General features: G+C 43.7%; 3 protein-coding genes across 3 annotated transcripts in view; 2 read left to right on the top strand and 1 right to left on the bottom strand.

Annotated features, from left to right (window-relative positions):
- The window catches only part of LOC128716062 (ATP-binding cassette sub-family C member Sur), a 39,070-nt gene extending 37,728 nt beyond the window's left edge, over positions 1–1,342 (bottom strand). Inside the window, exon 1 of the mRNA XM_053810985.1 lies at positions 1,134–1,342. Within this exon, the coding sequence (XP_053666960.1) occupies positions 1,134–1,342 (209 nt within the window). The remainder of the gene's footprint in view (positions 1–1,133) is intronic.
- Positions 1,343–7,977: 6,635 nt separating this feature from the next.
- LOC128714864 (RIP-like protein) lies at positions 7,978–8,658 on the top strand. Its single transcript, XM_053809744.1, has 2 exons — positions 7,978–8,100; positions 8,164–8,658. The coding sequence occupies exons 1-2, from the start codon at positions 7,978–7,980 to the stop codon at positions 8,656–8,658; spliced, it is 618 nt and encodes a 205-aa protein (XP_053665719.1).
- A 2,153-nt stretch (positions 8,659–10,811) lies between these two features.
- The window catches only part of LOC128715843 (protein WBSCR14 homolog), a 36,889-nt gene continuing 20,998 nt past the window's right edge, over positions 10,812–26,702 (top strand). The window contains exons 1-4 of the mRNA XM_053810761.1: positions 10,812–11,254; positions 16,634–16,740; positions 18,989–19,062; positions 19,159–19,278. Coding sequence (XP_053666736.1) covers positions 10,812–11,254; positions 16,634–16,740; positions 18,989–19,062; positions 19,159–19,278 — 744 coding nt within the window. The remainder of the gene's footprint in view (positions 11,255–16,633; positions 16,741–18,988; positions 19,063–19,158; positions 19,279–26,702) is intronic.

The raw sequence follows: 26,702 nt of genomic DNA, 5'->3' as shown, positions 1-26,702 counted from the left end.
GGCAGTTGGGAGCGTGTATGTGGAATAGTTCGAAGGAAGCAAGCTATATCATTTGACTTGAAGGTTGATTTCCACTCAGACGCCCATAAAATAAGCAAACTAGAACACGGCAGAAGTGTTGGAACTGATGGTGATAATCATCGCACAACGTCTGCATGATTCAATTCTTTTTTATTCGGGCAAATAGTTCGATAATATATCTAAAAGGTATCTAATAACATGGAAAACATTGCTGAAGAAATTATGGATCTTAGGAACAAGCACGTTCATGATTTAAAAACATCCAAAGCTTGCCGATAAATGTAGGATCTCAATCCATCAACTTAGGTTCCCATGAGATCAACTTGAGAACGGCAACGTTTATTCATAATAAATTTAAATTTTCTTATTTAAAATGGGAAGATTTATTAAAGTGAGAATTGTAGGTACTAAATTATAAGCTAGTAAAGTGACTTCGAAGAACTGTAAATACTATCAATACTATGATTTTTCGACTAAAGGTGTTTATCTGAGAGACTCTCTCTCTCTCTCTCTCTCTCTCTCTCTCTCTCTCTCTCTCTCTTCTTTGTATAACAACCTTCTACGTCATGGCTGCCATTTCTGGCTTACTAGACTTTATTTTACCACGTAGCCGGATAGTCAGTCCTGTGTACGGAGGATTAGTACGAATGCGTTTTCGGACCGGTTCCATTGGGAAAATTCAAGGTGAATTCTTAAGGTCATTAAACTCTACTAATTAATTAACGCTAAACAAATTCTTAATCTAAACAATTGTCCAATTCTAACCATTTTATTACATATCCAAATCCCTTCGAATGCATATGAAAATAATCTCCAAGGTTTTTTTCTGATCTGTTATACCCTTTTCACCCTTCATTTCGTACCTTTCAGGGTGTAGTTTTTGGAACAATAATAAATCATAACAAACCGTTGGACGTTTGAAGAGGGTTCATAGCAGCAGCGGAATATCGTAACAACCTCCCATGGTCTCTGCATGTGAAAACCATCGGAAAAGCAGACCATTTTCCGATTGTTTACTGCTTCTGTTACTCCTACCAGCTACTACTACCAGCACGCATTGTATGATCTTCCACTCGAACACTTTTCCACGCCCGCGTTTAAATAAATCTCACCTTTGCTCATACTTCCACATGATGTAGCCGAGGGCCGTAAGGCAACCGACCAACACCAACCCACTCACCACCGTACCGGCCATGTTGGCGTGATACAACGACTGAACAACAGCTGCCGGCTGCAACCGATCGTGCGACCCGATCATGGTCAGGAACGCGGCCAGTACGCCCGGAAACTGCCCCCCACTGTTGGTCCACTTGCAAACCATGGTTTTTCACCCTTTTTATTTTGCTCCTGCAAACAATTTCCCTCACTGGGTGTGTATTTTTCTTCACTCGTTTTTAGCACTTCTACTTCGGTTGCATGCCGCACTTGTTTCACCAGAAGCGATGGTCAAACCCAAAACGACCGCCCTGACACGTACCCATAATACACTTCAACGCTGGACGAGCTTCTTCCTAATGATTGACTGTACAACATTTCCACTGAACGCACGATCGCCACTTGGGGTAAACACTTTTCACAGAACTACACTGTTAACGCGCAGAGAAAAAAACGCACCAAATTTATGCTCTCCGTTACCCATGGCATGGCATGGAAAGAACCGACCAGATGGATCACCTCCGGGGTATTCCCTGAACACCGATGGAGATGATCTCATTTCTATCACTCACGCTGTCACGCACAGTCACCGCACTGACACACGATCAACTATGCTCGTATGATCATTTAATGCACTGACAACGACAAACGCTTCTGGGTTCCTCTGCGCGGATCACGTACTACCGAACGACCTCACACACCGCACAGCACGATCGCGACTGAACCGAACGCACTTCGGACGCTGAACAGCTGGACAACGGTTCACCGGCACGAAGACATTGCCAGCAGGGCTAGCAGATTGTGCCCAAATCATGCCTACACGCATGCCCGGCGATGAAAATATGCGGCCGATCATACCGATTGCCGATCGGTTTTTGGGGAAATTTAATCCGCAAAAAGTGACGGGTCAAGGGGTGGGAAAATGGTAAAACAGCATGCTCATTCACTGGTCCTATATTTGTGATGCGGCACGCGCCGCACCGCGTGCGTATGGTTCAAATTTCACGATACAAAAGGGTGCGTCTGGGGTTAGTGTATGGGTGTGTGTTGTTTAAAGTGTGATTGGAAATGCAATAAGGTGTCTAACATACGACGGTTGGTGGAGGTTGAAATAACAGCTCGTGTAAATATGTGTCAAACAAAGTGGAAGAGATGCAAATCTCAGCTGCAAGCTACGTTAGGCATTTCAACAACGAAATCTCATGTTTACGATACAATTTTCCTGGAATTCTTATTTTAAATTCATCTCCGACGAATGATAATTCATATGTATAATTTCTGGAGACTTGAACACCAATAGATCCAAGACACCATAGAATTTTGAATATCCTCTTCAATAGCCACTAAAGGAGACCATAAGCAGCTAAACATTGTTATTAAAGTAATATGAATACTGATCAGACTCAAAACCTTTAGTGATCTTATTAGTGATCCTATCTTATGATATGTTTTTCACTTTTTCAAAGTATTATTCGATTGATTTGATTCGTTGCATCGAACGATTGTTCATCATTATTGATGCCTGATGAGTGAATATCATTTATCAAGATGAAAATCGCAATCAATTTCTATGGATGACATATTACTTTGCGCTGTTTATGACGTCCAAGCATATCGGCGTACATGCATCTTCAAAATCAAATCATGAAATTCAGTACTTTTAAGTGCAAGTGAAAAAGGGGGAGCCATTTCTGTATTTTGTTCAAATAGAACTAAAATATGTCAAGTAGATCAGGAATCTTTCGACTTTCTGGAAAAAAACATGCGAAAACCGATTCTGTTGAAAGGTTTCCTAGACTGGCATAATGAAAGCAGAACACATCAGCGTGAATTATGAAAACCTTGATCAGAATCGGTGTATCGTGAAGAAGTTCCTGACCGAAAAGACTACAATGGCTTCAAATTTGCCAATAGAGCTTTAATTTAGTAAATTGATTGTGGAATTTATTTATTACCTACTTGTAAATAGTCAATCCAACATATAGAAGACACAGTTCAATTATTCAAATCCAAATCTCACACGCCATTAAGACGTGCTTTATCGACTATTTCCTTCGGTTTCCGACCCCCAATTCCCCCAAGCATGCGTTTAGCTATAACAAACCAACGCATCTCCAGCTGTTTGTTTATGTAGCGTGAACAGCGTGAATGGTAATGATGTCTACTCCCGAGTAGAAAAAAAAAGAGAGTGACAACCATCAACAAACGACATGTAACATGGCTGTGCCGGTTGTTTCTCGCGTAAAAGCACCCTTTCCTTCCAAACACACCCGCGAGGCCTCCCCGTTTACGGGTTGGTTCGCTTTAAACACACATTAATCATAACCCATCTTAGCCGACCATGAAGATGCGTATTGGGTTTTGACTTTTATATTTACACACTCAAACACCGCAGGTGGTTCACTGGATTCCCGAACCAACTGCAAAGGTACCGAGATGAGTTCCGAACCGTCCTCCCACCAGCGAGCTGCCCAAAACGTAAGCGTCCGAATGGAACGGGAGAAAGATTTTCGATTGCTTACATTCCGCACCGCGCACCACTACCGAAGCTTTGCACTGGCATGAGCGGGAAAGACACATTAGCAGCACAAACTGTTGGCCAGACGCGCACCAGCGCGACTCCGCGCTTGTTTACGCATTAGCGCGAAACGAAACCAAATACGAGTGTGTGTGTGTGTGTACACTGTTTGCTTGGCCCTTCCTTATGCGCGAACCGAAATGAACATATGACTCAGTTGTGTGTCCACTTTTCCGGGGTGGATGAGATGCACGTCTTGGCGGCACACGGCCACACCGGCTCTTTTTTACGGCCGTTTGCCAGGAAGTGTTCAATTGTTTGCATTAGCCACATTTAGCACGCAACGTTCAATGGGTGGCAATCACTTTGAAGTGTTAGACACAAAATTTATATTTGATTTTTAACTAGCTAGTGCGTGATTTTTGATGACTAAATTTAGACGCCTCACCATTGAGGTATGACGCCAGTCTGGTTAGCATCTGCTGATTTTGTTGTTGAATTCTCTTTGATGGATGGGGTAAGTTTGGAATATGCCGCTAATGGAAGAGAGTTTATTAAATTAAAACTGAGGGATGAACTGTCTATTTGTGGTTCCTTACATGGACTAAGTCTGATCTACAGTAAAATAATTATTAAAAATTAAATGAATTGTTAGAATGAGTCGAATGAGTTTAACAAGGTCTAGAAGGAGCGGCTGAAGGTGCTGTTGCAGCGGCTGAAGGTGCTGGGAAATCTTTCTAATCGATGTAAACGAGATCTTATTGGATGATGTGACCTACTTGGCTCTAAATGGCAACGAAAGGTGCAAGAACAGTGTACTTTACGTGCTTCACCAAGTAGATAGGCTTCGCTGCTCAGGTGACTCCAGCAAACATAATCCCGAAAAAGTCTTTTCTTTTTTATTTCTTCCAAGACGTAAGGGATATAGCTGAGATATGGTCACAAAGTGCCGTCAAGCTAAAAAAAATTAGGTGAATTTTTGGAACGATCTAGCCTCGCCTTACTTGTCAAGAAATCACTGAAAGAGAGGAGCTAATTGGAGGTAAACCTTTAGAGAAGAATAGCAACAATGCTCCCTATGGACCTCAAATGCAGCTCCAATAATTCTCCAATAATGTTGAGACCAACACGGAGAGTAAAGCCCACGAAAAAACTAAACAATGTCATTTATGTTTCTAATGACCTGAGTTGAGGTACGACGATTCAATAGGATTTCGATGTCTTTATTCTCAATATAAGAATGGACTGGTCAACCACAGTTGATCAGAGAAATGTCCTGTGTGCAGCAAATCTTCCATTGTATTTTGCTTATTCCATTTACACAATGTACTACATTCCCTACTAAATCGACACCATTTGTTTCATCCATCGGTAGCAGGCACGTGAAAATTCCCAACAGCACGATCCATTTTCCATCGTTTGATTACCACCAGCGGCCCAACCAACGGCCATCACTCTCGGCATTTACAGACACACAAAACGCTATGCACCCAGGGATGGGTTCCCAATCGTGTGACCTTCCAGTGTTCCACGAATCGATGCGTAAGTCGGTATCGATGAAAGATTTTCTCCCTCGGTTTTTTTTTCCCCGGAAAATGTTCCAAACGCACACCAAAACCGATCAACGCACACGTGCCGCGTAACCATTGTTCCGATGGAGCAGACACCATTGGGTAAGGTGGGGTGGGTATTAGATTAACATAAATTTTACTTGCCACCCAACCACGCCCCCACCCCCTCTAGCGGTCACTCTGTACCGTCTATCGCGATTGCATTTCGAAAGCAATAAAGCTTTCCGCCTAATGGATCACATGTGCATCGTTTTCCGGTGCCCCGGCGCGTTAAGTGGCCGGGTTTTCATCCGCTCAGCCCACCCAATATGGGTGTGATTGTTGTTCCAGGAATATTGCGCACAGCAAGAAGAATCTTCAGTCAAAACTTGAAGCGTATTTACAGCTCGCAGAACAGACGGGAACGAACGTGCATGGGACGTGCAATGGGAAAACGAAAGGAGCTCGTAAATCCGATGTGTGAGCAGAGGTTTCGGGCTGCTGTCGTGTTTCCACGCGTTGATTAAGTATTTAGCGAATGTTTGGAGGCACGTTTGGGGGATATTCGGACAGACGGGAGAGCTTCACTGTGTCAATTGCACAAATTCAGTGCCCCAAATCAAATTCTATACATTTTTAAACTTTTATTTGCTACGATCCATTGTAAACGATCGCACTGGATCGAAACGATGTGGGAAAGCTTCTGCGAGAACAATGTTGATCGCTTTTTTCAATCACCCAAGCACACTGCTGCTGTCGAAATACTTCATACCGCATGGTGTGAAAACACTAGTTCCGTGCCATTTGCAGCGCGTTGCATACGGGCAACAAAACAGTGAGCGGAATGGAAGATTTGTTTGCTATTTTTAGATGCGTTTCACATCGGCTGGACATACAACGCCAGCGGCCCCACTCACCGGTTGCTCCTGTTTGTGAGTGCGTACCGCTTGTTTGCCGAGGGAAGGAAATGGCGAGACGCACGGACACGGCCGATTTTCCACCTCCAGACAAACCGAAAGGTGCAAAGGAATGCACCACGGTAACGCGATATGTACTGCACGGGCGTTCACGTGGTCGGGAACGAGGCGGTAAAACTTGCATGGCGTAATACTGACCTTGCAGGGTTTGGTGAAAACCCGTACCGAACGGTAGATGGCGTCAAATGGGTAAAGTTCAACCGCTCGGCTTATACCTTTGCCTTTTCCTTCCGCCATGTTCCAAAATCCAGGACTGGAGAAAAGCGGGTCAGTTTATAGGAAGATAAAAATAAATACATTCGATCTAGGGCGTACGGATCGGAAAATATGGCATTTGTCAGGCGTTCGGAATTGTTTTACGTTACTGCAAACAAGCGTCCCCGGGCTGGGATCGTTGCAAAAGCTGCAATTTCCACCTGTTTCAACAATCGAACGATAAACAAAATGGAGCTCGATGCACGTAAAGTAAATTGTTTTTATTCAGTACCTCACTCACTGCTTGAATGAAGCAACGAAACCCTTTTATATTGGTGTTTGTTTTAAGAACTTGTAGAAAATATGAACGACAAACATACTGTGCGTGGGGACAAGCATGACGCACGTCCAGCGCAGCATTGTCGTAAGGCATGCACATGCACAAGCAAGTGCATTCAAGTTACATGTCTGCACCTTTGAACACCTCAGAGTGCAACTAATTAGAATGTTCATAACAATTTCTACTAAATAACTAATGGAATACCACGTTATATGTACATTTAAACAAACTACAATCACATGATTACAGGCTTAATTGATTAAACTTCGAAGAATGAAACACCACCGCACAACGGTCACATTCCTCGATTGATGCGGCGACACGCGCTTTATCTGTGCTTATGCTATCGACCGTTCCATTAAATCACTACGAACAATTAGCACCGGTTAGCCATCCCGTACAACAGAATCACACCGCAACTGTGGCCATTATTGCACCGACCACTACCGTACATGACACTTGTGCGAATCATCCGATCGGTTCCGCGGTCAACAGGTTGACTGACTGACTGACTGATTTTCCGAAAACCGAAACACCGGAAAGCCATGTGCTACCTACCGTGAGTGTAGCGTGAAAATGTAATTTACCCGACCGACGGAACGCCAATCGGTTTTAATTAGATTAGGAGCTACTTGCGGCCAGTTGCCCATCTGCTCGGGTGTGTATGTGTGTGTTTGTTTTTGTGTCTGCTGTAAGTAGAGCAAAAAGTTGCAAGAGTTAGTACCTGGGTGGGAAAAACGGTGCAATAATTACGTGCTACTGTGTAAAAACAAGTCCCTGTCGGTGGTCCTCATTGTTGTGAAGCAATTGTTGCGTATTTAATGAAAATTATGATAGGAATTAACATTTTGTATGTTTGGTTATCCATATAAAAGGTATTTGAAAGACTGCTCAATAATTTCATTTCATTTTAGTTTCATTTTATTACATTTTTGCTTTTTTGTTCAACTAAACCGTTGGAGTGCATTTTGCACAGCTGATTTTTCATTCAAACTACTAGAACAGCACAACAACATTCGAGCAGTGCGCTCGACATTGGCACATTGGGCTAACACCCAGCCTTACTGACCAAACTTAGCCTGACGTTCAGCTCCGACAAAAGAAAACAACAAACCACTGTCACCCATCAAAGAGCCCGCGCTTCACTTTGCGCTTCTGTAAACACCATTTTGTAAAACCGTTTTTAATCGTGTAAATCGTGTAATTGTTAATTAAACTGCCATGGAGATTATGAATCCAGGCCCGTCATCTCACCAGACAACGGTGGCCGATAAATTACGTTCGAAAGATGCAGCACGGCGCTTTAAATACGGTTCACCGAAGCTGGTCGATCTGATGCGCGAGGTAATGTATTGTTGTTCGGCACATAGCCAATTATCTCCTGCAAGTGATAAAGTTCCTTCGTAGAAATGCCGGATCCGCATCAAGGAAGCACGCAACGATCAGTTCCTGAAGAAACGAAACATCGTTCTGGAAGAGAAAACGTTCCTGGAATCCATTGTGCGGGAGGAACTTTCCGAGCTGGAACACGACATAGCGCTGCAGGAACTGATCTACAAGGAGCTTATGGAAGATACGGAACAATGGTTGTTTCTCGAGCAAGCGGAAAATTATCTCATCGATTCGTATGAAACCGACACAGTGTTTTGTCCCATATGCGAGCACAACGTACTACAATTTGATAGCAGAGCCAAGCGGCTCAGCTGTTCCTGCGGTGTCCTGCTGCAATACGCAGGAACGATGGAAACGTTCGGCAAGCTTGTATCGGAAACGATCGCACAACATGCAACGCGTTGCGCAAGTAATCTGCAGTTTTTTACCGAACCTATCGTGGATGTAGATTTCGTGCAGTTGAACGCTTTCTGTCTCGGATGTGACTTTTACCGCGATCTGACGAGCTAAAAGTCGCGTGAGAAGAAAGTTTATTTTGTGGTTTGTTATTTCTGTACGCTATTTACTTTTAAAATTATACAGTATATGTGTCCCTCTACGTTTTCATAAGCTATTATTCGTATTACATGGACCCATCGTCAAGTTGCTGATTAGATGTAAAACTTTGTAAAATAAATATGTTTGCTATGTTTGATACATTGAACCGGATTGTGCCGCTAGCATGTTCTAATACTTTGTTAAGCATGTCTATACTTTATTAAGGAAGAAACTCAGTAGTTCAACTATTGCTACTTGCAGTCAAGATGGACCGAAAAATAACGTCTCTTATTAATTAAACTCACATAATTTTGCTCCGCAATAAATGGTCTGTTCAGATGTAATTGATGGTACAATGACTTTATAGATGATGATAAATATGGTCAAAGTTGTACAAAATGTACCAGAGTAAGTTGCTGAACTCGCATCCTTTAAAAATACAAATTTTAAAACGCATTCTTTAAAAAATATATAAACTTCAACACATGAACAGCTCAATCGTTAGCTTTTCAAATATTCAAATATTTTACAGTCTTTAGTAAAATTATGTTTACCTTTACTTAACGAAAATTTTATGACAATTCGTTTCATAAAATGTCATTATTATTCGCTCGCACGGCTCCCATTGTGTCCCACATATGGACGTCACGCATGGAATGTTTGACAGCTGTGTGCGAAAACAACCACAGCACACAAGCAAGAAAATGAAAATTAATCGACACTGCTTCTTGCCCAACAACAACGCAACATAACTTCGAGTCAACCGAAACAACAGCAACGCGACGCATCCTCCAATGCTCCTGCTGCTGGTTCCGTTTCGAGTACGGGTTGTACGGTTCCGGTCGCGATAGTTCGGTGTCTACATGTCTGTGGCGCCATCAGTTACGCCATTCGCCATACCCTTACTGCGCTTTGCAGTAGTAAGCCCCGTTTCCTATTCTGTGCGGGAACCGAGAAACGAGATCACCGCGAGTCACGATCTTTTCTACCAGCGCGTGTGTTGCTTTAAGGTTATCAATGTCATCGTCGCCGTAGTCATCTTGAACAACCAAAAGTGTGTGCCTGTCCCTTTCCGGAATCGAGCTCAAATGTATCTCTAGAACGCATCGTGGTGTTTTTTCTGCGTAGCCCATTCCTCGAAAACGATAAAGAACGTAATCGAATGTTCCACGCGAATGTTTGGTATCGCGCTATCTTTCCCTGCGTCACCGTGTCACCCTCGCCGTCATTGACGTGTGCCGGACGGAACCAACCGTTGCCCGACCATCAGTTAACGTTCCTGAGAACGGCATCCATTGGGGGATGCGTGCAGGAAGTGGTTGCCGTTGGTGCTCTTATTACAGTGTGTGCGCTCTGCTCTAGCACACAAGACGTAAACGCGTGAGCCAAGTGTTTGGTGTTGTGCAGTGCGAAAGATAGTGGGTGACATCGCGAATACGGTGCACAGTTCGCGGGATCGCCAACAGTAGCTGTTGGGTTTCAACTCTCGTTGGCTTAAGCAGTGTCCCAGCATCGCAAGATGCCCGAATGGAGAAAGTCCTTTGGTTACATTACTTGCATTTTGGCGTGCATGTGTACACGCTAGAGGCATATTTCGAACCAATCTAGTAGCAGGTGCCTCCAACGTTGCTAGATAGAGCGAAAATCATCTCCCCAAAAGCTCAGCTATGCATGCCCATTCCCAATCGTATGGGAATTCCACTATCAGTGCAATTGATCTGTGATAAAGTGAAAATACCCACAGGACCACCAGAACGTCCTGTTAGATTTTCTCAACGATACATGTTAGTGTCCGTATGTGTGCGTGCGTGTGTGTGTGTGTGTATATTGGCAGTTTGAAGAAAGTTGAACAGTTACCCGTGGAGCTGTTTGTTTTGCTTTTGCGTAGCTTTTCATCGATGTCGTCATCTACGTGAGTGGTGTGCGTGTGATGCTCGCGTTGAAAATATGCCCGTAAACTGGTCGCATTGTGTACGTGGTTGTGCGTGGTGTGTCTCTTTGTAGGTGTGTGTTGGAAGAATTGTTTTGATTCATATAAAGCACAAGCGATCGAAAACCTGCATCGCCGCCACCAAGTGGATTGTGTGTTGCTAAGAGAAAGGTCTGGACAAGGGCCCCTATTTGCCATGACTCCCGGACCGACAACCAAAATGGATCGTTCAATGGTGGCTGGTGGCGGTGGTTCGGCCAGTTCCACCGATCAGCGCAAGCGCTGCGGAGAGACGATCCACTCGGGCCAGTTTATGGTGTCACACTTCGAAACCGAAGGTGCTGAGGACGATGACGATGATCTGGGCATGCAGATGGAGGAAGTCAAACCGGCGGATCTCATTGCAGCCGACAGTGCCGGTGTCATTCTGCCGGTATCCGCTTCGGGTACCATGGCCAATGTGATCGCATCCTCTTCATCCGGTGCGCTGGTACCGTTGGCCAGTATAGGCTCGACGGAGCAGCAAAACCAGCTGGCCCGATACGTGCCAAGGCATATTGGCAACCGGTCCACGGTATCGCAGGTCGAAATCGATACGGACCTTTCGACCGTATTCAATACGCTCAACGTCACGTACACGTAAGTTACCTGCTAAACATAACGTTACTGAACCCGTCCACCTTTCGGTTTTTTGGTTTCATTTTAGTTTCTCGTTTAGACGCCACTGAAGAAAAGTTTTCCCCCATTGATGTGTGCACGGATTCCATTTGCTCTGTAGGACGCCTCGTAATGGAACCGGCTGATAAGGAAACGCTTAGACAAAGCCGATAGAATGGTCGTTTCGTAGTCGATTGGAAATGATTGGAACGGTACCGCTTATCAGAAGCGTTGACATGAGTTTCAAACATCACGAAAAGGCTACAATAACTCATGCTGCGCGTATTTGCGCTAGCTGCTGGTGCAGCGCAGCGGAACAACCTTACGTTGGTAGCCCTACCCTTAACAAGGCACGATTGCACTTTGATTAGGATGAACCTAGAAGGTATTGCCCATCGCTAGAAGTGCCTGACGGCTACGCAAGGAAAATGATTAGAGTCAGTTTTTGCGTCGATCTTAATCGATCGACACTGCTGCGTTCCGGCCCGAAATCGATTGCTCTTTTCAACTTAATCGCATCCGCGATCGATTGCTTATTGTTTTCATAAAGCCATGACGTTTGTTGAACCGTCCCAGACGTTAGAGGTCGCTCTGTAGGGCAGGCGTCGTTAGAAGCGCAACATGAAATCAATAGCACTTGAATGTCTACATACCGTATGACTTAAGGTTAGCAAACGTAAGTTAAATAAGAGAAGCTTTTAAAATAACGTGGAGTAAGAGATTGTGTGTAAGAGAAGAGCATACTATACTTTGTTGTAAATTGTTGTGCTCAACAAATATTTTATAACCCTTTTAGGATGCTTAAGATTCTGACTTTTGAAGATTGATTAATCTCTGCTTATCCTTACAGACGACACATAAGAATTAATTAATCGTAATGTATGAAGCTCTTAAAGTTTCATACAATACATTATAATAATCTGTTAGATGATTGATGAGCTAAACTCATTGCTAGACGAGCAAGAGTCCGCTTGCAGGCACATTTTCTGATAATTATAAGATGCATCTCAACCGGGGTCAATACCTACAGGATCTCGTAACAGGGTGAAAGAAATTCTCCTTTCTTAAACAACTTTAGCCCCCGCAAGGCCTATTTAGCAGTCATGTAGAGACAAGAAATAATTGTTTCCTGAACCACAAGGTCCACATGAACGATGAACTGTTTGTAAGTATGGGTTGAAAATCCGCCCCGGGGAACATACCCCAACTGATAACCTTTCCTCCAGGCGCGCTGGGTGCGCTGGATGGTTTCAAAACAGTTGTGGTACCATGCTACGCTGCCCCGGTAAGAAAGACGCCAAACTTCTTTCGCTGCCAATGGGCCCGGCTTTCGTTCGCTCAAGAATAATGCTACACGATCATACATATATTTATAACGCACCAATACAGGGTTCGGGTTCGGGACCCGGCGTCGTCGTATACCCTCAGATCGCTTACCCTACAACGATCCATCACAGCTGATGATGGCGATGGGCTGAATTCGGTTGTTTGCCGCCACATAATCATCCAGCTGGTGCGTGTCATTGCATCATCGGTGTGAGAGAATCACGGCAGAAAGAGAAAGAGAGACAGAAAAAGGACCCTTATCATGGACTTCAACCTTGAAGCTTGTCGAAAGTGCGAATAAAGTTATCGGTCGGTTGACTTTCCGCAATCGAGTCAATTGATACAATGGTACAGACCAAAAGGATGTTTTTGAGACGAAAACAACCAAACCACCACGGTACTATACCACATCCTTGAGCATAATCATATGTACAAAGCAAAGATAAAGCCAGTCGGTTAGAATTTCGCCATAATACTTCAGTTTTTCATCGCCAAACCACGACACCTTGCTCCCTTTTCCGATTGCGCAACCGTAGAGAAAAGAGGAGAAAAAAGCAATAGCTAGCCTAACAAACCGAACCGGATTGAACTGGACGCTGCGTTGGTTTGCTTCGCCACACCTCCAGCGACAGTGCTGTTGGCGCGCAATCGTGTGCTGTGTGTGCGCGCGCGTACGTCACCATCGGCGCGCGTAAAAAAAACGAAGCAATAAAACTTGTGTCTGAACTGTATTTTTAGGTCCGTGTTTTGCTGCCTCTTCTAACGTGGGAAGCAAACACAACGGACCCGCTGCGTTCTGTTGTTCGGCCACTGTGCTCTGCTGCTACTGATTAGGGCTTCACGGTTTTGCGCGGTTTATTTGCGCAAACAAATACGCGCACATAGTGTGGCGGGGCGCGGCATTACTGTACACATTCTAAATAGCGCCGAGACGACGTTTTATCGCGGCCTTAAGGTCTAAAACAACAGCAAATGACAACTTGCAGCGGTGAGATAGGGTTGTGAATAGGTGGGAAATATTCCATTTCATTGCTTCTTGCATACCAAAACGTGTTGCTGTGACGTTAGGCATGATTGGCAATATTGCACGGGTGTTTCCTTCAGTTCCATCGCCCGGAAAATGGCAGGCGGGAGTCCGTTGATGTGATGGAGATTGTATTTTTAGCATCACTTCACGCCAATTTTCTCGTGCCGAAATTGCTACACCGCCGGCGCAACTAACACACTGTACGGTAACCGCAAAAGTTTGTTGTTTGTATCGATTGCAAAGCTGGTGCAAAGCGGTTTGATTTGCGTTATTTATGCGCTGACAAACAGCTTCATGACAGAGGGTGAGAAGATGTCCCAGGATGTACATGATTTCCGCCCATAGGGAGAATCCCCATGGCAAGTGTAATAGAGTATAAACATTATTTACAATAGACGAACGGCTGTAGTGCTACGAATAATAGTCGCAATGCGCACATTACAACTTAGACAAAAATCTCAAGCAAAGCCCACATTCAATGTCATCCTTCTGTGATCGAAAGTCATTGAACAGTGCAGTAATCTTCCATAACGGATTACCAGTGGTCATATAACATATAACATGATTGCCCCAATCACCTTCAGCTGGTCATAGATAAGAACCTAAACCTAAATCTTATCTCTCCAATAGAACAGTTATCATCCTCAAATGTGTAATCGAAGGGTCATAAAATATCCAGTTTGGTACGTCCATTAGTTTTCATTCGCGGAACGATGAGTGAATCAGTATGTAAAAAAAAAATGCTTCCCTGAAATAGTTCCGCATTTTTGTATTAATTGCATTACACTACTGTTGCCCTTATTACGCATTTAGCATCCAGTTCCAAATGGCGACGCATTGGCTTTTCTTCATCAAAACACCCAACTCGAATCGAAGTCCACTTCGTGCTTGCAAACGGCGCACGGCGCTTAGATGCGACTTGCCTTCCCACGCTCGCGTCCTTCTATGTACATGTGTGCGTGTGTTGCACGGTTTGGCATTAGTTGGCTAGTAATTGCCTATCCCAACCGTAAGAATGTCAAAAATGCATCACCGTCCCTAACGAGTAATGGTACAATGCACCTGCACTTTTACGAGGCGCCAGCACACGATCGTGAACCGCTGCTGCCATTGTGTTTGTGCATCTGGGGTTTGTGGTGCTTTGATAATGGCTGTAGTGCCCTTTTACCATGACACCGCACCGCACAATCACAACGCAGTGCACGAACACGCCGTGGCAATCGCGCACGGCAATAGAGCTGCATCGAAACGGATGCACGATGGATGCACACACCCCTTCAAGTGGCTACGTCACGGTGTTAGGACGGTATTGGGTGTGTTAATCTACGGAGAGAGAGAGGGAAACAAATAGAACAAAAAAACTTTCAAGCACGAGCACTATGGCAACTTCGTCGCTTGGAGGCACGACTCACTGTTGGCTGCACGTGGCCATTATTGTTGATTTAAACTAACGGTTCCGTGGCGAGATCGGAGCTGAAGCATTCCCCCTTTTTTTTTGCATTGTGCTTGTTTTGTGTCCGGTTTTGCCATGTACGGCGCTATCCGTGGAGATGGAACGAGTTGTGTGCTTATTGCTTATGGTGGAATTAAATTACCCTGTTTTTGCACGTGATCTGCTGATCAATAATAATATCACCCCAGTTGTTTTGTTTGTTTGTATGCAGTTTTAAGATGAAACATAAAATTGGATTTGCCTTCTACTCTTGATCTGATCTTCACATTTAGTTATGGTGATATCCTGTTCGTCTAATATGTGAATAGAACATACCAAACCTGGAATCTTTATGTTTAATATTGCATTTAATATTCAGCAATAACTGACATATACGATGAATAAATGCTATAGGATCCACTGTTTTATCACAACATGATCTTAAGTGATCTTCAAACTCAATATTGGATATTTTGAACGTAGTTTACATATTTGTTGTGTACCTCGTCTTTTTAGAAATTTTTCTTTTCGATTATTTCTTTATGCTACATTAACGAAATAGTTGATAAGAAAAAAGGTTACACATTTTTCATCAATATCCCAATGTTCAGAGCATTTGCCTTACATCGCATAGTCCGAGAGTGCATCATCTAGTACATCCACCAGCAGGGTGACAGTGGCCACAAATTGCAAACACTCCACACCACCACAAAGCTACAAAGTAACTCACCACGCTACCTCGCGCTGGTCTAACTTTAGGCGTTTCTTTCGTGTGACCTTCGTCACAAGCGTTCATATTTATCTCCTTATCGACCATGCTGCTCGCGATTGGTGGTACCTACATCGTTTCGCACTAGTTCGCCCAGATGGATACAGCGTGTTCTGACTTCAAATTGTTCCCATCGTTTAGAGCTTTAGCCATCATTGCGCCATTAGACATTTGCATCTTGCACGGGGAGCAGCAACAAATGAGGCTTCAAATTAAATAAATTAATATCGTTCGTTTAACGGTTCCACTTCACACGTGATTACTGCGCAGGATTGTTTAGACTTCCGTTACAAATTGTATTAAAAATTAGGCGATATAGTTGTTATTACGGACCGTGCCCAATTAATATCATCGACGACACACTAACTGCTGCTGATTGGTATATGTTTCAAGGTTTTTTGTTCGGACAGTTGAGGACATTCGCGCGCTAATGGTGTATGAAGCAACGTCAAACTTTGTCGCCTGTTTTTTCATCACTTCTTTATCGTTAGAAGTTTTGTTTTTGCTTAATTGCTAATGTGTGCGGGGTTTCGTTATCTTTCGTAATGTGGTGAAATAGCACTGGAAAGGGGTTTTATGTTTTAGTGCTAAAAATGTACCCAAGAAAAGGAGGATCGAATTTGGGAGTTTGGTTACGAACCCTGCAATTTAATTATATTTCTACGATTTCTTGTTATCGTTGCATTTAATTATCCAGTAAAATTCACCACCTAGTATGGCTTCCATGTGGTTGCGGATCAAATGTATTTTTATCTTACCCGTCTGAAAACGGTCGTCTTAACCTCTGTTTACTTTCTTTCCTTCCAGACAAAAGCTGACATCGCCCAAATGGAACCCTTTCAAAGGCATCCGCTTGCGATGGAAGGAGAAGATCCGCCTGAACAATGTTATCTGGCGCTGTTGGCACATGCAATGTAAGTTTCTGTTGCAGTTCTGTTCCAATTCCGCTCCTATCCCTCCCTCGCACCCGGAACACCCGGACACTTTCTTTCTGTGGTGCGCTGGACAAAAACGCTCATTCGCTGCCGCATCGTCCAATGTTTGCGGACGAATTTACCGATTCTACGTCCACCTGCACCTGAACCGCTGCCTGATTATGCCATACCAACAGCCGAGCCGCACTGTCTCCTGCAACTGTGAAGTGCTCCTTTTGAGGGGGAGTTTGCTCTAAGATATATACTTAAAATAAAACGCGCCCACGTCGCAATCGGACATCTTCAACCAATGGCACCTGCAGTATTAGATAAACAATCAAACATCGCGTGACAAAGGGGGCTGGTTTAAGTCGCCCCACGCCACCCACTGGACTCTGCCCATGTTGAAGATTTAATCCATCTCAATTGCTGTCCACATACGCGCGCCCTCCCCGCGGTCTGTATCCCACACGATTCCGTAGCGGTTCCAACAGAGGTTCGTTAGCGTTATGAATTCGCACGAATCAGGGTGCGATAGCTGAGCGATAGCAACGGTACTGCACCCTACAATGTTGCATAAAATTCGGGAAAACACAATTCGTGGCCCCCGTTTGGCGTTATCACCTAAAACGCCAAACCCACTTCGTCGCATATCAGAAAACTCCACCACCGCCAACATGGTTCGATCCGGTTTGTTTGGTGCGAATAAACGAACAACCCGCTCTGCTGCAATTAGATGCAATTCCCGTCTAATCAACATTTAAATCCTTAGCTCCTCGGCCGAATGATGCGCGCTTTTGTATGTGTTTTATCTCAATGGTTTTGAATTTTGCTCACCGGAGGAAAAGCAACTTGTTCGCTACTCGCGGTAGCATCGTCTGCACGCTTCTCTCGATGCCTTGCCAACCATTGGCTTTGCCTAGGCCTGATAAGAAGTGACCAAATATCAGGCACAGCACCGGTTTCGGTGGAAGCGGTGCAGCAGGCGACTACAATCTCTCATCGCCTGAACTCGGCCGACTCGGCCTCCGCTCCCTTCACTCCAGTAGTGCTGGTTTATGCCCACCATCCGGAAGAGTTGGATGGTGAAAAGGGAGGGTTCGAGCCCCCGACCCCTCCCGATCACCCGGACGGTGAGGTGTACAGCAACAGCAAACGGTACTGTACACCTGCTAAAGCAGCTGGGTCCCGTTTGTGTGGAGGTTTGTGGAAAATTTTCCCCTTCTGTGCGGCATGGGAGATTGATGAGGGTCCCGGTCCTTCTCCACCCCGATATACAATCGGACGAGACGAGGGAACGGTTTGTCTCGCTGGATGGACCATCGTGTACGAGGCAGAGGCGAGAAGGGCGAATAGTGGTGGTAGCAACGGACGTAACGTACCGGCAATAGTCGAGCAATCTTCGTTATCAAAAGTCAGGTCCGATGGATTTGAGTAACACCGTCACGGGAACACTGTCGACGACGTGTTGTCCCACTCGCAAGCCATATCGCGGCTCAGTTCGCGTTCAACCGAAGACGGGATCGTGTAGCGTCGCTTTCAGTAGGCTTTTTTCTGCCATTTGTTTCCACTTGTTCTCTCAGGAAGCATAGAAATCGATCAAGTTGTGAAGTTTGTTTTGGGAAAGAATTTTGGCTCGGAACGTGCTTGGAAGGGTTGGTTTTCTTTGGGTAGCATCGTCAACCAAACAATCGCATAGAGCAACGAGTTGTAGAAACGATCAGTCGAGGGTGAGGTGAGCGGGTGGCAGTGTGCGGTGTGACATGGTGTTGTGGCAGAGACCCAGATAGTAATAGGACCGAGATTGAACCAGAACGATTCTAGGCTAAAGAGTGTTGGACAATTATACCCGTGTGGCAAGTGTCAAACATTGGAGTTGGGACGGGATCAGGGCAACAAGCAGCTTGTTGCATCCCGTGTAATACAAGCCACTAGCGTGTGCGACTTCTTCTATAGTGCTCTTAGCTATATAAATCACCGATAATAGCACTTTTCGCTCGTACCGCCCTTTAAACCTTCCTGCTGGCTTCCAAGGCTTTAAAATACATTTCACACATGGTACCGAAGATGGGCAAAAGAATTCCTGAATTTTGCGTCCTTCGACGCACCCGATACAAGAAGAGTCAAAAGAGACGCTTTCGCTTGGTAAATATTTTACAATCCACTTTATAGTTTCAGTTTCTATAGAATTTTTAAGTATTAAATTTTGAAAACGAATTTCTTATGTTCTTCGCTTTATTCTTTACAGTTATCATGAAGCGGAAAACTCTAGTCTGTCAGTTTGCTTCCCCGCTAGACGTAGACGTTCACAGTACACCACAGGTATGTATATTTCAGAACAAGAAGTAACTAACCTTTCTGCATTTTACAACAATTAATATCATATGTTTGGCTTTATTTCATGTTTATCACCGTAAGGCCATTTTGCTTGAAGGAAAGTACTGGAAGAGGAAATGCAACGTAATCAAGGCGGAGTACAAGAAATGGCGACGGTTTAATGTAAATAGAGCATTAGGTGCGACTAACATTGTCGATACGGTAAGTTTCCCAACTTTTGCAACAATTTGTTATACAAGTTCAATCAACACTGTGAACCGTACGATGTCAGTAAACGGGGAGACAACGTTACCGTTTTTATCATTATCTGTTTTACAATGTCTGCCGTGAAAACACGCTCTTTTTGTGAGGGAAACATGAGTTGACATTAAGCGAGACCCGGTCCGTTTATTGCTTCCGTGGCCGTGCTGTGTTAGTTGGTATGCAATGTATGCGAAAAATCATTTTTTATTCCCATTATCTATACGCATGTTGCCAAAAGAAAAATCAGCAGATACGCTTATCACCAAACGCCGTTTATCAGCAATCAAAACTTCGCCCTTCATTCACAGCGGTGTACAACGATTATATGTGTGCTGTGTGATAGATAATGCGTGCGATATAGATATTTTTAGTTAAGGCATTTCAGGCAAGGTGGTGTTTCCCGCTTTTTTTCTCCTTTACCGGCGCACCTCCAGTGACCTTGATTTTCTGCGTAAGGTGCTCACTATTCGTGAATGACGTGACGGTTTGAGTAGAACGTTCCATCATACCATACCACCCCGATAAGGGTGTACCGGCGGAGGTTTGACGTATGGCAACACAGCTGGCGATACAATTATTTGGTACAAACCTTAGACTTAATGATTTTATGGAATTATTGTTGTTGTCTCCGTTTTTAGTTTTAGTGTTTAGTAAATCTACAACATTTCAATCGCATCTTCCGAAACGTTTCTAAACATGACTTTCAAATCATCTATTTCATACTGCCGCAACTGTATCAATACAACCAAGTTTGTGACCATTGATGTCAGTGCCTGTGTGCAAGTAAATAAAGATAATGATGTAGATATTAATGGAGAAGATCTCACCTATGGTACATACCAGGCAAACAAGCTTGTTGTCTAGCACCATCAGTCCTCCCACCGTAAACCGCAACCCTGTTATCTGGTGTAAGGTTTGAAGATGAAAGTGATCCAACCATTTCCACGGTTGTATTGTCCGCGGTTGAAGATCTCGACAATTCGCTGCAATTTCCCCAATGTTGTTCCGAATGGCCACATTCACATTGTCGATCTAAAGTCAGCACCAAAGATGCGGAAAGATTTTCCATCACTCTAACACATCGGAAGCCCAAAAAGCCAACGCACCTGATCGTGGCAGCTGTCGCACGCATATCCAACAAAAAGCAGTAAGATAAGGAATATACTTTCCCAGAGCTGTGTATGCAACATCATCAATTCGCTGACGTCCGCAACGATTTCAAACTGAGTGCTGCAGTACAGCACGTAAAACTGGTAGATGAGCTGCACCTGCAGCTGCACCAGTATTATCAGTAATAACACAGAAAAGTGGCGATTGATTTCTTCCATCAAACTAACTGCAACGTGATAGTGATCCAGAAAGGTGTGCCACTGTCGAAAAGTGTTCAACGATGTCCCGATCTGTTGGATCCGTTCTTGTATCTGTTTGAAGCGCATTTTAATTGCCACCACACAAACCACGTACAGCAGAATCGCTATTATCGTTATGTACAACCGGATCGCTTCGAAAATTATAACATAAAGCGGAAACTTTGGTATCGGCGTCATTTGGCCAGCGAGTATCAGCAGGGAGAAATAAGTTGCTCCACCCACAGCCACTCCGGTTGCAAACCTTCCCAACCACAAGGACGACGCGTACCAACTGCCGGTACGCTCGCCAAAAAATCGCCAGCTTCTGTCCGTGAAGAGTCCATTGTAAAGCATTACAATGCGTGCCCGTTTGGTGTACGAGAGCAGCAGCATGTACACGATGGTCATCGGGAATGTCAGTACGTGCAGTAATAACAGGTAGTTGAAGGTGCGTGACACATATCTACGCTCCCCGTTCCATACCTGAATCCAATCGAAGCACATGTGTAAACTGGACAGAGACAAATTAATAATGAAAGCCAGCAGGCTTAGCTTGCTGTTTGTCTCAAACTGATCCGTTTTGCTATTGTAGTGACAAGGAATAAGATGAAACACATTGCTCACGAAGAACAGCACCCGTAGTTGTGCGCAGAGTCGTGCCATGTTTGACCGTACCGGGTGATGTGCACCAATAACTGACATGTTGTAGCCAGGGAAATGTTGTATATTTTGCAGTAGAAACTAAGATTGCGATCTTTGCTGCGTGCAGTTTTATTTATTATCCTGTGAATTATAAATACAGATGCTTCCCAGCTATTCCTACCCGTTAATGGAATGTTTCCGTGTGGTTTGCTACGGTTGTGTATGAAAGGTGTTCCGGTTGCAATTGATCAAACTGTATCAAGATGACCATGTACGTAAAAATGGAGCTAAATACCTGAAAAGGATGAGATACAACAGTTTAGTTATCTCTTCTTATTCAGCATCTGTTGTAAAGCGGCTCACCATATATAACATCGCGTGATCGATATTGAACATTCCACAGGCCGAAAACGTTGTTTGCCGGTCGAGGTTTTGGAGTAGAAATCGTTGAATTCGCTTCGCAACGCGTGAGTTATGATGATGATCGTTAGCAAAGTGTTGTACAAGGTGGGCTGTTTGTTGAAGCTGTGTTTAAGGTTGAATTTAATGGAAGAACTCACCCTTGTATGTGTACTCACCTGTTCAGATGTGTTTTGACAACCCGTCACTATGACCAGCACAACGGCACCGTAAATAAGTTGCCACAGTTGTCTCAGTGCCCACTGCATGTAATCTATTTCCAAGTTCTCCATTATGGCAGGACGCCCTAGCTCCAGTATCGTGAATGCATCGAACAGCAGGTAAACCATCTCAATCAGCACGAGCAGTATGATCATCGTCAGTGGAAAAGAAAAACAATAGTCGATCTGTCGTAGCTGTGACGCGTAGTGCTCAAATCTTTCAATAAAGTAACGTGCAGTTTGCTCCTGAGCATGGTGGCGCACCTGATTCAATCGGTACAGTGCCCGCAACTGTTCCATACGTACCGCGATCGCGCCCACACATACTCGATGCACCACAGTCAAATAGCAGACGCCAAAGATTTTCATCGCCACACTCATACTCAGTATCCGAATGTCCGTGTCCCGGTGGTACAACATGTTGCAACACGCCATGGCGATTAGGGCAAACAAGAAAGCAACAAAATGACGCCGAAAATCATAGCTTGCTTCGATGCTCTCGAACCGGTCCAGCAACCAGTCGGTATGGAACAGTACGTTTAGCAGACGAGTGTACCGGTTCCGCCGGCCAAAAGTGTTTAACAGTGTGCAGGACACAATCGATACGTACACAGCGATCTCGATGCACCCGACGACCGCCATGATGGGGGATATATTTTCCAGGTAGAACGCGGTCATGAACTTCAGATCAACGTACCAGAATGGCACCGTCATCATTATACCGAACACGAACGCTAGCTTGTTGATGGCTTTCTGCTCGAACTGATCCGTTTTGGGATTGTAGCTGCACGGTAGGAGGTAGAGTAAGCCGGCGACTTGGAATATCCTGGCATGCCGTCGATAGTAACTGGACATCGGAACTGGACGAATGAATACGCGGTTCGTGAATGACTGGACACATTATAACACTGCTAAAACGCACATCCTGCCATCTTACGGATCCAATGGCGTTGATTACAACGAACGTGTCGAACGTGTTGCTGAGTTGGTGTACATGGTGGTTATTTAATTGCGACATTCATTGATTAGCCTAGAGGACTTGGAGTAAAATATTTATACAGATGATGGCGTTAGACACGTGTCGATACCATACTTCAACGTTGCTAGTTCTAATTGTTGTTCTGTACTATCGATCTGGACTTAGGAATGCTATTCTTTTCCGAGGCATAGTTTTATCATCTATCAGCAACAGTACAGCTGTCATCGAAGAATTTTGTTGGATTAATTGTTATAAATAAGTGGAAACGTCTATTTTTAAAGTCATTCATATAATAACGAGAATCGATCGTCAATATGTACTGCTCATCGTTGAATTCTTCGTCTATTATATGTGACGCACTTCGGTAGCACGGTTTGGATATACAGCTTTCCTTCTTAGACCTTCGCTGGCTAATTGGCCTATCGAAAAGTGATGGAATTGCTACCGTTAAGAATCATTTAATAAAATGTGAAACAATTGTCAGTCCATCTCATGGATTTGCTTTCTGCACCTCAAAAACAGGTGTTCTTAAGACAGATTGTACGAAGTGAATAACATTTATGTAAACGACAAAGAAGGCAAACTGGAGACACATCAAAACGTTAAAAGAAAGTCAGTTAACACATTTCTTCTTCTGAATTTCTTCATTTGAACCACGTTTATTAGCGTTTATCTTATTTATAGTACTGTATTTTAAATGCTGATATCTTTAGAGCGACTGAATATGCCGTAAAATCTGTTCTGACTTGTACTTTAGTTAATTGTTTATCATAAATTAATTTAATCTAAGTTATACTCTTAACTTATATTGATTAAAAGTAAAAGTTTGATAACCAGAGATTATTAGAACCATATATTATTGATAACATAGATATTAATTTTCCTATATATATTATTTTTTTACCGAGAAGTTTGACAATTGAAGAGAGTTCAGGGAGTCTATTATCCTTTATTGATAATCGAATTTATAATGCGACATCATTCATATAGTCTCCGTGAATCACGGCCCTGTTCAAATGGATTGGGTATCGATCGTGTTTTAATTTTCCCTTCACCTCAACTAAACGCACTCAGTTGGATTGAGTTTCTACTTGTAAAATGAATATGTATACAAATCCATGTCTATGTATATGCTTAATTTCAAAGTTATCTTATAATAAAAAAAAAACAATTAAAAATAGCAAAGTCCTTTCTCACATCCAAGCAATAATATTCTTCATTCAATGTGTTGTCCCGTTGCTCGTCACATTGTAGCCATCTTGAGATTGTGTTAAATCGGTTTCTAGCTGCTTGAATTGTATCAGTATTACCAAGTACGTCACGATCGAACTGAAAACCTATAGAATAGAAAGGAAACAATGGTACACTGATTAACGCGACGGATTGCGATTATGTTGTGGGCTGTGCCGTACCATGTAGATGACAGTATTATCGATGTCGAAGAAACCGCAGGCAGAGAACTTTTTCTTCTGGTGCAGATTTTTCAGTAGAAACTTTTGAATCTGCTTTGCCGCGCGTGTGTTCTGCAGCCTATAGTCGTCGAAGTGGCGGGTACAGAGGGCCGTTTCTTCAACCTATTGAAGCAAAGAGAAACAAAGCGCAGTACTGATGGTTATTCAACTTAATAGATTTTGGTTCCAGTTGGATTTCTGCGTGGCAAAGCGTAGAACTTCATAATAGGACTGCAATAGCGTTATTTCGATTAAATACCTCTTGAGATGTAGTCTCACACGCGGATATAGTATAGTAACCAAGGGCTGCGTAAAACGTTTGCCATAATTGGCTAAGGAACGAATGCACCACATGGTTCTTCACCGGTAACGAGCGGGTTTCGATCATAGTATACACCGTTTCTGCCAAATAGATAAGTTGCAGCATTTCCAGTAGCAATATCAACATAACTGGAAACGAATAACAGCGGTCAACCTCAGCCATCTGTTTGGAGTAGCGATCGTAGCATTTCAAAAAGTAGCTTGAATTTCGCACAAAATCTTCATTCAAGTAAAGCAATCTTAGCTGTTCCATTCGCTGCGCGATAGCTCTGACGTGCAGTCGGTGTACAAAGATCAGTACCCAAACCGCAAGGAAGCGGCTAGCGATCATGACAATCAAGATCCATACTTCGACACTGCTGTAGTAGGTGAATTTAAAGCAAGATATTAATACAATAAGCAGCACGAACGTCCGTATCTTGAGATTGTCGTTGTAGCGATCAAGGTTTTGGGTGCGACTGCAGCGATCCAATATGCTATCCGGGCGGAAGAGTACATTCATCATCTTCGTAATGCGTTTTCGCTTGAAAAACACGTTGAGCATGGTGAAGATCACTACACTGACGTACAACAGCAGCTCAATGCTGCCGATCGCTGCAAATACGGTCGTGTACGTGGTGAGAAAGTTGATTGTCGTTAGCCAAATTTCGAACACCCAGAGCGGTATTGTAAGCGTAAATGCGACAACAAACACCAGCAGGTTCTTTTTGGTGGCTTCGAATAGACCCAGCTGCTCGTTGTAGTTGCAGGGCGTGAAATACAGCAGCGAGGCAACTTGGAATATTCTCGCATGTTGCCTATACAGCGTAGACATGCCTATTATCCTGGCACAGTTCTTTGTGTCGACAGAACATTGAGCGTACTGAAAGACACAATGGAAATAGCACCAATATGGAGCGTGTGTTAAGAATAAATTATCTAATGGGTTTGACGTTAGCGACTGATAACCTTTTTCGTAGTCATGGAGTGGCCTGAAGTTGGAGCATGGAGTGTGAACTAATGTGCATAATGAATGCCATCCAATCCCACGTGCTAATTACTTCACCTCATTATGCTTTAATCAGCAACAGATGTCTTTTTGGTCGATGTATTAAGCTGCGGCTGTATTAATGCTTCGATAAAAAAAACGTACGCCCGGTATAGATAAACTCTTACCTGTTTCTGCGCTAACACACACGATGGTATTATCAATAGGAGAAAGTTCATATACGCCATTTGCCAGAACTGAGTGATGAACCAGTGTTTAACGTTTGTGAAATTTGTGTCAATGATCTGCCATGAACTCAACACTCGATACGCTTCGTATGCCAAGTAAGCCAACTCGATCATTACTTGTAGGAGCGCACCCAACAGGGGCACGGTCAGGCATTGATTAATTTGTTCTATCTGGGCGCTATAGCGTTGGAATCTTTCCATAAACACGTTGAGCAGCCGTTCGAAATCTGGTTCAAGCTGATTCTGGAGGAAAAGCCTTTTTAACTGCTTCATTCGTAGCTGTACCATGCTGACGCATAGCTGGTAGAGATACAGGAATTGAGTTGTCAGAACAAACCGAGTAACTAGGGTGAATGTCAGCAAAGTATAGTTTTTATTTTCCACAACTTTATAACTGTAGTAAGACATCACTAAAATGACTACATACATAAGCCTCATGTAACGGAAAAATCTCATCGATAATTGAGCAGCTTTTACTGCGCCACCTGTCACTTCCAGTGCACTATCGTCCACAAAAAGAACGTTCAACAACTTTACGATTTCTTTACGATGAATGAAGTTGTTGCACACCGTGCAGAGCGGTATCATACAGAACACCACTAGTTCTGTAATAAAAATGGCAAGTGTAAATGCAGATAGGTGAGAATCATAGTTGCCAAACACGAAGAAAAAATCGTGGTAGATGTAGGCAAGCGATAGTAGCAATCCAACACCGAACGATATCAAACTGGAACGAGTCTCGACGAAACGGTTTTGCCGTGGATCGTAACTGGCGGGAAGATAGTAAATCGCTGCGAGGAACCGG

The sequence above is a fragment of the Anopheles marshallii genome, chromosome 3 (assembly GCF_943734725.1).
Source record: "Anopheles marshallii chromosome 3, idAnoMarsDA_429_01, whole genome shotgun sequence".
Lineage (NCBI taxonomy): Eukaryota > Metazoa > Arthropoda > Insecta > Diptera > Culicidae > Anopheles > Anopheles marshallii.
The sequence above is the reverse complement of the archived record's forward strand: the minus strand, read 5'-3'. Positions and strand labels throughout refer to the sequence as shown.

Coding starts and splice junctions, on each gene's coding strand:
- LOC128714864 (XM_053809744.1), top strand. CDS start 7,978: ATGGAGATTATGAATCCAGGCCCGTCATCTCACCAGACAACGGTGGCC. Junction 8,101..8,163: donor TGGTCGATCTGATGCGCGAG/GTAATGTATTGT, acceptor GTTCCTTCGTAG/AAATGCCGGATCCGCATCAA.